General features: G+C 41.2%; 1 protein-coding gene across 34 annotated transcripts in view; it reads right to left on the minus strand.

Annotated features, from left to right (window-relative positions):
- The window catches only part of FGGY (FGGY carbohydrate kinase domain containing), a 377,460-nt gene that overhangs the window by 113,066 nt on the left and 251,611 nt on the right, over positions 1 to 12,783 (minus strand). For all 34 annotated transcript variants that reach the window (XM_070259847.1, XM_070259854.1, XM_070259850.1 and 31 more), the window contains one exon: positions 2,396 to 2,457. In XM_070259847.1, coding sequence (XP_070115948.1) covers positions 2,396 to 2,457 — 62 coding nt within the window. The remainder of the gene's footprint in view (positions 1 to 2,395; positions 2,458 to 12,783) is intronic.

A 12,783-nucleotide genomic window follows, 5' to 3' on the forward strand; every position in this document is an offset into this window, starting at 1 on the left:
TTTCTGCCCCTTCCGCCTTAGTCAAAACTGTCCCTTGTTGTGGGAGCTCTTTTTATCCAGTTTTCAGTTTTCTATACAGGGTAATTTTTCCAAAAATAGTTGTAACCTGGTTGTGTTCATGGGAGGAGATGAGTTCAGAGTCTGCTTACACCGCCATCTTGATGAGATCTTTCTACAATACTATTAACTAATCTACAAACCTATTCAAATTTTGACAGTTTCTCCGCACTAATGTCCTTTTTCTGGTGCAGGATTTAATTCATGATACTACATTCTTTCTAGTTGTAACATCTCCTTAGTCTCCTCCAGTCTGGGACAATTCTTGAGTAATTCTTTAAGTTTCATAATCTTCTTTTGAAGCATATAGGCTAATAATTTTATAGAATGTCCCTCAGTTTGGGTTTGTCTCGTTTTCTCATGTTTACATTGAGGTCATGCATTTTTGGCAAGAATATCACAGAAATGATGGTGTGTCCTTCTCAGTGCATCATAAAAAGGGGTTTATGATGTTGATGTGTCTTATTGCCAGTATTGTTAACTTTTATTACATAGGTAAGGTATTGCCTGCCAGACTTCTCCACTGTGAAGTAACTATTTTTCCTTTTATATTAGTAAGCATATCTTGTGGTAAGATAATGTGGGACTATGCAAATATCCTGCTGGACATCATACTCTCACTCACTAATTTTAGCATCTATTGACGATTCTTACCTGCAATAATTATTACTGTGGTGTTTGCCTAACGATGATTTTCTATTCCCATTATTTATTCTACATTTACTAATTTTAAGTCCATTGTACTTACAGTGGACAGGAACATCTGTGCTTTCTTTCCTATTTATTTATTTCTTCAATTATTTACTTATGTTGGTATGGCATCACAGAGTTATTTTATACTATCATTTATTCTGCTGATCAAATTGTCCCCAATTAGGCCATTGAGAGATTGTTAACGTTAGCTCCTGTGTACTTCCACAGTTTCTTTTGAAGTATCTCCTTGCTTTCTGGCATCACAAAATATTCATGTATTTTCCCTACCCTAGCCCTGGAATTGGCTGTTTTTTCCAAGAAGTCTTGAAGTCCTGACTACTTCTACTGAAGAACAAGGAGAATGGTATTTAGAAACCAAGACCTGGGTGCTAGGTGTGTACATTGCTACTAGGGTGTCATTGCTTCTAGGCCATCTCAGCAGAGAGAGCCATGGAATATATGTATGTATACTCACAAATATACGCAGCTATATTTACTTCTATTTATATCCAGCTATATATATATATTTAAAATCACCAGTTGATACTGATACTTCTGATTTCCATCCATTACCATAGGGCTCATTCTAACCCTCCTCATTCCTCTTTGTGGGAAAGCTGGCCCTCATTATCCGCAGTGTATGTATTTATTTGCTCAACTGTGGTATACACATAAAGGGTTCTCAGAATAGCTAACCCACACATCTATGAAAAACAAATCTGGTAATTAGCATATAATATTTATGTACACTTATTTTTATCTTCAGCCATACAGCATACTGTCAAAATATTCTTTCTTAAAGTTACTTAGCTTAGTTCTTTTCTTACCCAACCCCATTTAGTGTGGCCATGTTATTTATTATTAATACAACAGGCTCATTTTTTACTGTTTGTATTTCATTGCCCAACTCCACCACCCACATATATCCTGGTATCCATCTATCTGTCTATATTCTACTTGTGCTCAGGGGGGCATGAAGCATCACCACGGTTCTAAGAGTTAGAGTTACATGAAGAGGTATACTCAGAGACGGGTTGCTCCCTGCTTCCACCCTGTTCCCATTCCTCTCTTCTTTCCAACCCATTCCCACCTACCCCCTATAGCAACCAAGCTCAGTTTCTGGTTTAACCTTCCTGTATTTCTTTTGCACAGATGAGCAGATACACATATATTTTCTTATGTTGCCTTCTTTTTACACGAAAGGGAGCATACTATAAACACTCCTTTGTACTCTGCCTTTTTCACTTAACAACACATCCTGGAAATCACTCATATCAGTTATTATCCTTGGTTTTATAGATGAAGAGGTAGGCTTAACAAGGTTGAGTAATTTGCCCAAGGTCACACAGCTAGTAAAGAGAAAAACTGGATTTGAACCCAACAAGTTTTGACTCCAAAATCCATGCTCTTCCTTCTGTATCAGAGTGTCTCACCTGTGGTCCCTGGCAAGTTCTTGGGGGACCTCTAGGCTCTTTGAGTTCTCTTAGAAATCAATACATGCATGTTCTGGGTCATTCAGATGCCTATCTTATCACCAAGGACTACCAGGCATTTTCACTGCCCACAGGACTGGAGACTCACATAGGAGCCTAAAGTTAGTGCCCCTGTGCACCCTCATGGACTGTGGGGGAGGGAGGGCAGGTACCTGGCGGCGGCCTTGGCTTGCAGTTCAGGGAAGGCAGCATGGCCCTGTACCATATGGTCTATCTGAAAAACAAGAGAGATGGGTCAATTTTATAGTTTCTCTGAGAAAAAGATCTATTATGATATCTATTTCTTTCAACTCTTTGTCCACAGAGGATCTAAAAATGATAAAATGTTAACTCAGCAAGAGCATCTCAGCTTTCAGAAATCTAGCTTTCTTAACCTAGTGTGGCCTTTTGGATTTGTAAAACAAAGAAGTTTAAAGAGAAGAGTAGCAGGCATTGGAACTCCCAAGGCTGAACTGGCAGCAGCAGGTACTATCAGGGCCAAGAAGGAGGGCAACTCAAAGCAGTGGTGGGAAGCCAGGTGTTGGAGCACCAAGCTCTGCCTCACGCTGTTTCCTAAGCCAGGCTCCTCCCCAGGGCAGGTCAGACTCCAACTGCTCACTGCGTCTTACTAATGGAGAGGTTCAGTGAAAGAGACAATGAGGTGGGAGTCCCAGGTAAAAAGAAAGAGTCGCCCAGAGCTGTCAGGGACCCACTGTTGAAAAGTCATCACATGGAAACAGGGAGGTGGCTCTGCAAGGACAGGACTGTCAGCTCTGCAGACGGCAGCTTCTCCTGTGAAATCCCATGGCTGGGTCTTTATTCCTTATCCACTTGCTAGCTCTCAAGAAAATGATTCGCAATATGCATCAGGAAGAGAAGTGCTTCCCCATGTTGTTACTCCGCTGGCTGAAACACACCCACACTGGGCTGGAGTCCCTGAACCTAATCTGTGTATTTTCTCAAGCTTTACACGAGGCTCTAGGACTCAAGAACAACCAATATGACCGACTTACTTTCATTCCAACTATGAACCAACTGGTTATTTTGGCCTCATGGAGATAGTCCCTTTGTGCATGTTTCCTGAGAGCTGGGCTTGTAAAGAGGAAGACAATTTCTTCTGGAGCCACAGAGGCTGGGTGCAGATTCCGGTTCTGATACTAACTAGCTGTGTGACTTTGTGCAAATCACTTAACTGCTCTGAGCCTCAATAACCTCCCCTGTCCTCCCCCAGCCTCCTTTAAAAACCAGATCGCTGGGACATACAGAGTGTCTTCCATAAGGCCAACAACAGCATAAATAATATCACCTAAAGTTTATTGACTCATTTACAACATATCAATGCTAAGCTAAGCTAAAATTTTATGAAAAAGATGCTATTCTCCACTATGGAGATGAGAAAACTGGGACTAAAAGAGATTAGAGAACTTACCCAAGGTCACAGAGGAGTAAGTGAAAGATGCGGAGACCTCTCAAACTGAGGTCTCTCTGCATCTTAAGTCCCTGTTCTTAACTCCTATGCCATACTGTCCACTAAACTTCCAGGTATATTGTGAGCTGTTGAATTCCATTTGTCAAGTTTGGCAGAAATGTTTCAAAATAATACCAAAGCAACTGGTCATTTCAACGGGGAAAAAGCCCCGATGTAAGTTTTGAATGTTGACTTCCTCCAGGTTCAGCTTTGGGTTACTGTGACGAGGCACATTCTGGACCTCGGAGAGTTTGCATCAGTGACGGCTAACGGCATGACTTGATTTGACACTAATTTCTATGGGAAGCACTTTCGGAGTTCAGAGAAGGGAACTTGATTGAGCGTCCAGGAGGAAGCACGGAACCCAGCACGTGTGGTACATGCAGGAAGGCAGCTATTCAGACTTCTCTGCAAGCCTGATGCCTCGGTGCTGTGTCCAGGCTTGGGAACACAGTGGAAGATAAGAAATACAACACATACAATACATAGGAGCACAGAGAAAGAGGTCAATGATTTGGCAATTTTTATCTAGTTGTGGAGGGCGAGGCTTCAGCTCAGAGGCCAAGAACAGGCGGAATTTAGAGGAGTAAGGACTGGAGGCCAGAGGGGAGGTTGTGATGAGCAGGGATATAAGGACGGAAAGATCTGTGTGTGTGGCTGTGGACGGCAAGGAGGCTGGTCAAGCCCTGTGCCTGGTATATCACAGGTGCTCAATAAATACTTATTGAATAAATGTAGGAGGCACAAACCGTAATGGAAGCACAGGCCACAGAGTACCATGTACTTCCTGGTGGCACTTACCACACACTTTACATTTGTGTCTATTTGTACAGGGCACACACTGGGTAACTGTATATTAAATTACAGAATAAATGAAGTGGTGGAAACATTGGATGAATGAGGAGGCCGGGGACATGCAGTGGGTCTCGAAAACCAGATAAGTGTTTGTAGATTTATTGGATTAGAGGCTATAGGAAATTATTTTGATTTGAGGAGAAAAATGATGAAAATTTAAGAAAAACTAGTCTGGTAGGGGATGCAAGACAGAAAGATGACCAGGTATAGAGAGCAGGAAACTCAGACAAGGTACTACTTTAGCCTACACATTGAGCTCTTTTCAATCAAGAGTCTCATTATTACCCACTCCCCAGTGCCTACAACAATGTTAGCATCTCGAATGAATGAACGAATGAGATACACTTTAAAGAAAATAAAACAAATTTAGTGACTAGCCAGTTACAGAATATAAGTAAATCAGAGCCAAGGATGACTTTGAACTTTTGTGTCTAAGAAAAGAAAATGTGGAGCCGGCCCTGCTGGCCTAGCAGGTAAAGTTCGCCACGCTCTGCTTCGGTGGCCTGGGTTCAGTTTCTGGGGCTGGAACCACACCACTTGTCTGTCATTAGCCACACTGTGGCAGCAGCTCAGATAAAAGAGCCAGAAGACCCTACGACTATACACAACCATGTACTGGGACTCTGTGGGCAGGGGGAGGGGGGAAGGAAGAAAAAAGGAGGAAGATTGGCAAATTTGCTTAGGGCAAATCTTCCCCTGCAAATAAATAAATAAAGCACTACTTTCTTTAAAAAAAAAGAAAGAAAAGGAAATGTGGCCATATTAATCATGTCTTTTCATTTTCTGTATTTCTGACGCTCTGATATCTGGAGGTTTATTGACTCTGGAGAGACTGTGTCCCTCCAGGGCTGGCCAATTCCTAGAGATAGTAAAAGACTCAGCTCACCCCTGATCATGCCTGCAACATGCGAACTGACTAATCCAAAGCCCGCCTCCCCACCACTCCTGTATGGGCCAAGATTTCCCTGCTCATCACCCCAGCGCCAGGGACCAGGCAACTAGCAACAGGCCTCGCGCTTCCCATGTGGCCCTGCGTGGCGTGGCATGTCCCCACTTCTGGAGAACTCTAAGTAACAAGTTACTTGAGAGGTCAAGTTACTCAAGTTACTTGACCTCTGAGAGTCTCATCTCCTGCAACTGTAAAATGGGATAAGAAAATATGCTCTGCAGGGAAGGTTGTGGTAATTGCCTGGTATGTAGGTGGCTTTCTGTTCATAAAATCGATTATTAAAAAGACAGGGGTACCATCAAAAGGGTCAAAATGGTTGGAAGAACAGGGTCTCGAATGGTCAGCTGCACTTTTTGTTTTTCACAGCATCTGGTGGTAAAGGTCCGCCCTGATTAGCAAAGAACAAGCCAGTTTGTCAACTACCTGAGCATTCGTTTCCAAGGCCCAGAGTGCCCTCCTGGCGTTGGTCTCTCTATTTGCGTCCTGTGCTCCAGCGTGTTTAGCACAGCACAGAAGGACACAGTGTCCCCTTAGTGGTTATTTGCTTTCCAGCGAAATAACCAGTTTGACCACAATGATTGTATCTGCCAAGTGGTTGTCTCAGAAATGTACAGGGTTAGTCTAGTGCTATGACTATTTTCTTGTTTCCTCTATCTTCCTAGATTTCAGCTCTGAGAGCAGGCGCTGGCAGAGTAGGCAGAAAAGTCTACAGACTATCTGGATAGGCAGGAAGCTTGAGCTGGATAGAGACAGATCCTCAGGATGGCTTTTAGGTCCAGATCTAGAGGGAGAGGCCACCTTATAATACATAGCTAGGGTTGGATTTCTAGGCCCTTCCTTATAAAGGTGGCATCTGCATTTGGAACATGGGAAGATAGAAATGCAATATTTCATAAACGGGTAGTATGTTGTGGCATCTGGCCCACAGATGTATTTTATTTGGGGTATACAATGTTTTAAAAAATGAGCCAATACTTTAAAATTGAGAGATTTCCCTTAAAATCCAGATTTTGATTTCTCTTGAAGAATTGGTGAATGAAAGACACTGGCCACCCATAACCCCATGGCAAGAATCAGCAGATGACCGATGCCTTCAGACAGGCCTGCAGCCTTCAGTCTGTAAGAGGCACCTCTCCTCCCTGTCATTCCCCACACAGACACCAGAGTTCATCTGTTTATCACGATGGCACTAATATTTTACTTTGGTTAAGGTCCATTTCTCTACGCCCCTCTCCCTGTCAAAGGAGGGAACATGGAATTCAGCCCTAGAGTTCTATGAGGTGAAAGAAAGGCTCTCTGTGGAAGTGAAAAACATTTCTTTGCTTAGTCTGTTCATCCTTCATGCTCTCTGTCTGACTGCTTTGGGCATTTGAGTTTTTGACCTGATACGGCAGAGAGCACAGTCGAGGGCTTCTGAGCGCTCAGGCTGTGACCTTGGAGGAGACCATTTCTAATTCTTTCTCTAAAACACTTAATCAGTTAATATGACAAACAGTCAAGTGTTTGTAAAATTATAGAGAATGGCATTGCCTGAGATATCAAAACTGTGGCCAAAGAGTTCACAGGCAACAAAAGCAACCAGAATTTAAGAATTTTAGGTTCTATGATCATTTTACTAATAAAAGCTATCTTATAGCATGATGGGTTTTCTCTATTAAAATAAGTTTTATGTATCAGCCTTGAGGCTGTCTTTTACCTTGCTTTGTAAATAGAGTAAAGAAATCATTAGGCTCAGAGACACGCTCACTACTTGTCAAAACTGACTTTTTTCCGTTTGCTTCTATCTATAATGTCACTTTTTTCATATAAGCTATTTCAGCTCTTTACTTACCTACTTTTCTTATCTCAAAGCAAAAACATTTTGCCTGATTTTTTCCAGCCTTGAAATTCTCATGAAAATCTAATGAAAGAAGAAAACCCAGATAATTTCTTTTATGCTGCTGGAAAGGATTGTGGGTTTCAATACCAAATGGTTCCTAAGAATAACAATTTTTTCCTGGAAAAAAATATAAATGATGGGTTTTCTTTTTTACAACTTTAATATTAGATTTACATGGAACAGTTTCACTTACAAGTTGATAAATTCTGCTTTAACGCAGAGCTTGTTTAGTCTGTTTCATTCGCCACCCAAGTTGGTAACTTTGTGCATTTTTACAGTTTGTTAATTAGTTCATTTATTCATGAAACTAATGTGATATATGGCTATCTTGTGCTAGGCATCATTCTAATAATTCAGGACACAAAGATAAATAAAAGCTCTCTCAAAGCTCTTACAAAGCTCTGCCTGGGAGTGGAAAATGGGCATGCCAAAATTCAAATAGAGTCTAGATGGATAAAGGCCTTTATAGAGTCAACAAATGGTAATTGAACACCTACTCTGTTCTAATCACAGTAACCGAGCACAGGGAATTCAGTAGCAATTAAGATAGATGTCATTTCTGTCCACATGGAAATTACATTCTATTGAAATATACAGTCAACAAATAAGTATAATAATTAGAGAGAGTGATTAGTGCTTGGAAGGAGATAAAATGGGTTACTGTAATAAGGACATCAATTTTAGATAGAGGATTCAGAGGAGACAGGGTGAAATTTAAGCTAAGACACGAAAAAAAAAAAGAACCAATAATCTCCAAGTAAAGAGAATAACAAATGTGAGGATTCTGTAGTAAGGAAGAGCTTCCTATGCCCTAGGAATTGACAGGAGTCCAGTGAAATTAGACTGGAGTAAGCAAGTAGGAAAGTTGTGTAAAACGAGGATAAAGAGTTAGAAAGTGGTCAATCAAGCAGGCTGTGGCTAAGGCTTAGACTTTATTTTAAGCACAATGGGAAGATGGAAGGACTTCAATCAGGGGAGTAAAGTAATCTTACTTACTTTACAAGAATCATTCAGGGGTTCCACTTCTTATACTGGTTGAATAGCTCATATCATACCATTCTCCCACAGATGACAATTGTAAATGCTGATCAATATATTTGAAATAATTCTCTGAAGACACTGAAAAGTGACCAAAACTAGGTAGAAACTGGACAGGAGTAGACATGTGGAAAGAAAAAACAGTACTACGTGTGTTTCCTGATTTCACCGAGTTTTGCCTGAGGGAAGGCCCCAATCAATGCCATGCAGGATAGCTAATATGCAGATAGAAATATGCAGCCTTCCTAGTTAGAAAATGAGAGATCAGAGTTCAAGGCAACCATAGCAGCTAGAAAGTAAGGGGTGGGGGGAGATCAGTGAGGAGAGAGACATAGAAAGGGAGCTCAACACTATGCATTCAAACACTGCTCTAATCCCTGGGTGTCCTCTGAAATACATTATAAGTAGTCCAGCTACAGCTGAAAGAACTCAGCAGAGATTTCAGTAGGTGCTCATCACAGGAGAGACAAAACTTGGACTTTGAATTCAGCCAAATAAACTACCCCTTAAAAACAAACAAAAACCATATTCTTCAGAGAAAAAAAAGTCATCCAGTGTCTCTACAATATATCAATCACAATGTTCAAGATGTGACCCAAAATTATTAGACATATGGAGAAACAGGAAAATGGAACCCACACTTCAGAGAAAAGCCATTTAGTGCACAATGACTCAGAGATGACACAGATGCTAGAAGTAGAAGAGTTCAGTAGTTTAACAATGCTTAAGGATACAAAGGATAATATTCTCCTAATTAATAAACAGATAGGAAATAGCAAAGAAATAAACTATTAAAAAATAGAAATTCTAGTATTGATAAATACAACATCTGAAATAAATATTTAGTGGATGGGCCCCTCAGCTGATTGGAGATGACAAACAAAAGAGTCGATAAACTTGAAAACAGACCAATAAAGAGTATCTAATTGAAAGAGAGAAAAGGAGAGAAAGAGATAAATATTGAGAATAAAACAGAATCCCTCAGCAGCATGTGGGACAGTAGACAAAGTTCTCAAATATGTGTAATTGGAGTCACAGTAGGAGGAATAAAAGCAAATGTTGCAGAAAAGATATTTAAATGAATAAATGCTGAACATTTTCCAAACTTAGTGAAAGACAGCAATTTACAAATTCAAGAAATTTGGCAAACCTGGGAGAAGGATTAATCCAAAGAGCGTCACATCTGGGCACACTACAACAAAACCAAAGGTTAAGAGAGAATCTTGACAGTGGTCAGAGAAATATAAGACACTGTGCACAGGAGAAGAACAGTACACACGATGGTGCTGGGACACAATACAGTGACATCGGAAGTGCTGAAAGGGAAAAAAGCCCTGTCAACCAAGAACTCTACATTGAGAAAAAATACCCTTCAAGATAGAAGGTAAAATAAATTTATTTTAAAAAAAAGAAAGCTGTTTTTTTGACAGTAGACCTGGAAGAAATGCTAAAGGAAGTTCTTCAGGCCGAAGGGAAATACCCAATGGAAATTGAAATTTTAGAAAGAAAGAAAAAACAATGGAAATGGTAAAATACGTAGGTAAATAGAAAAGATTATGCTTGTTTCTCAGAATTTCTTTCAAATAGGTGTGACTGTTTGTTGTAGACTGAATTGCCTCCTCCCAAAATTCAGATGCTGAAGCCCCAGCCCCCTGTGACTGCATTTGGAGATGGAGACTTTAGGGAGGTAACTAAGGTGACGTGAGGAGATAAGGGTGGGGCCCTAATCTGATAGAATCGGTGTCCCTAGAAGAAGAGGAAAGGTCACCAAAGCTCGCTCTCTCCCTGCAGGCATCTAGGAAGGGCCACGTGAGGACACAGTGAGAAGGCTGCTGTCTACAAGCCAGGAAGAGAGCTCTCACCAGAAACTGAATTTGCCAGCACTTGACCATGGACTTCTAGCCTCCAAAACTGTAAGAAAAGAAATGTCTATTGTTTCAGCCACCCCAGTCTGTGGGACCTTGTAACGGCATCCTGAGAAGACTAATACACTATTTAAAGCCAATAACACAACAACGATTGTATTATTGGGTATACAGCATATGTAGATATCACGCACATTACAAGTACAGCATAAAGAGCTGGGGGTGGGGATAGGTGGAACTTAGAAGGTGAATTCTTTTTATATTTTACATGAAGTTATACTATATGCACTCTAAGTAGACTGAAAAGTTTAGAATATTTATTGTAATTCCTAAAGAAATTATTTAAAAAAGAACGCAAATACTGATGCCTAAAAAACAAACAGGGAAATTAAAATGGAATTCTGAAAATGGAAAAATATCCAATTAATCCCAAAAATGGCAGAAAAGAGACAGAGAAAGAAAAAACAGAATGGCCACAGAAAACAAATAGCAAAATGGAAGACCTAAATCCAACCATATTTATCTCTACACTAAATGTAGAGACTTAAAACATCCTAAGTAAAAATCAGAAATTCTGACTACAGAAAAGCAAGACCTGACTATATGCTGTGTACACAGATGCACTTTACAGAGACCTGGACAGAGATGATGGTGCTTTGGCCAATGGTGCTGGGAGGGAACATGAAGAAAAATAGGTGGATTGGTGATATACATTTTGGAGTTAGAATTAATAGGACTTTTTTGATGGATTGGATGTGGGCAGAGAGGGAAAAGCAGGAGCCAAGAATTAATCCTAATTTTCTGGCTTTTATAAAGATATAAATGATGGCGCTTTTTACCAAGATGAAGACACACAATGAAGGATCAACTTAGGGAGTGTATCAGTTACTACAGTGAGAAAACTGGGAGCAATTCTTGACTCCTTCCTCCTGCTGCCTCCTTGTCATCTAATCCATCTTCTCCATTGATAGCAGTGCTATCCTTCGCAAACCTTGACCTCTCTCTTTTTCGCACATTTCACAGCCAATCCATCAGGAAATCCTGTTGGCTCTGCCTTCAAAATATATCTAAAAATCTGACCAGTTTTTACCAGTTCCTCTGCTGTCATCCTCATCTCTCTGCTGGATTACTGCAATAGCCTGTTTCTGGTCTCCCTGCTTGCATCTCCCCGACTCCCACTCAAATTTATCCCCAACGGAGCAGGTAGCAGCCAGAATGATTTTTTAAAAACCTAAGTCATATCATCTCTCTCCTGTCCTCGTTACTCTCCAGTGGCTTCCCATTTCACTCAGAGTAAAAGCCAAAATCCTTACAGTGGCCAGTAATATAGCCCCCATTACCTCTTTGAACTTATTCCCTACAACTCTCATTTGGTTCACTATGCTCCATCCACATGGACTCCTTGCTATTTCTTTAATACCCTAGGCCAGCAAAGCCCACAGCATCTTTGCACTGGGTACTCCCTTGGCACGGTACGTCCTTCCTCCAGGTTTCCAAATGGCTGACTCTCTTCCCTTGCTCGTTGTTTGAACATCACATCAATGAGATCTCTGACTGCCTTATTTAAAATTGCAAATTGCTCACCTGAACGCACAAGATTTCATCTTCTATTAGTTTTAACAACTTAAACCATAAAATAAAATTTATTTATTTATTGTTTTATCTTTTACACATTATTGTGTATTTCTTGTCTCCTCTTGTTAGAATGTAAGTTTGATAAGGGGACAGATCTTTGGATGGGGGACTGAGAGGCCCCATTATTATTATTCACTGCCTTTTTCTTACTCAGAACAGTACCTTGAACAGAGTAGGCACTCCATAAATACTGGTTGTCTAAATAAACGTCACCCCAAAGAGTTTAGAGAGAATTGGAGAGCTATCAAGATTGACAGGGTCACGTCTAAGTTTTAGAAAGACTGCTTTAGCCGCAATCTTTAGAGAGGGTGTTGTGGACTGAGTGTGCCCCCCCAAATTCATACACTGAAACCTTAACCACCAGCGTGATGGCACTTAGGGAGGTGATTAGGTCATGAAGGTGGAGCCCTCACAAATGAGATTAGTGTCCTTACAAGGGTCTAAGGAGCCCAGAGTCCTCCCGTTCTGCCATGTGAAGACACGAGGAGAAGCTGGCCCTCTGCAATTCGGAAGAGGGCGCTCACCAGAACCTCAGCACACTGGCGCCCGGATCTTGGGCGTCCATCCTCTAGAACTGCGAGAAATAAATTTCCGTTGTCTACGGTACTTCGTGATAGCAGCCTGGCCTCACTGAGACATGGGGGTTAGAGGGGGAAAGATGAGAAGCAAGAATGTAATTGGGAAGCTGTGAAGGAGTCCAGCAGGGTATACAAGAACACAGTGGAGCCCGGGCAGGATGGGGAACGCTGCGGCTCTGGCTCCTGCAGCGCTGGCCTTTGTATCCATGAAGTCGGTGCAGTCAGCCAAGTGAAATGCTGGGGACACACCAAAGTCTACACGGAGAGCCTATCAGTTACTGACACACGTGCGTT

Source organism: Equus caballus, chromosome 2 (assembly GCF_041296265.1).
Source record: "Equus caballus isolate H_3958 breed thoroughbred chromosome 2, TB-T2T, whole genome shotgun sequence".
In the NCBI taxonomy this organism is placed as follows: domain Eukaryota; kingdom Metazoa; phylum Chordata; class Mammalia; order Perissodactyla; family Equidae; genus Equus; species Equus caballus.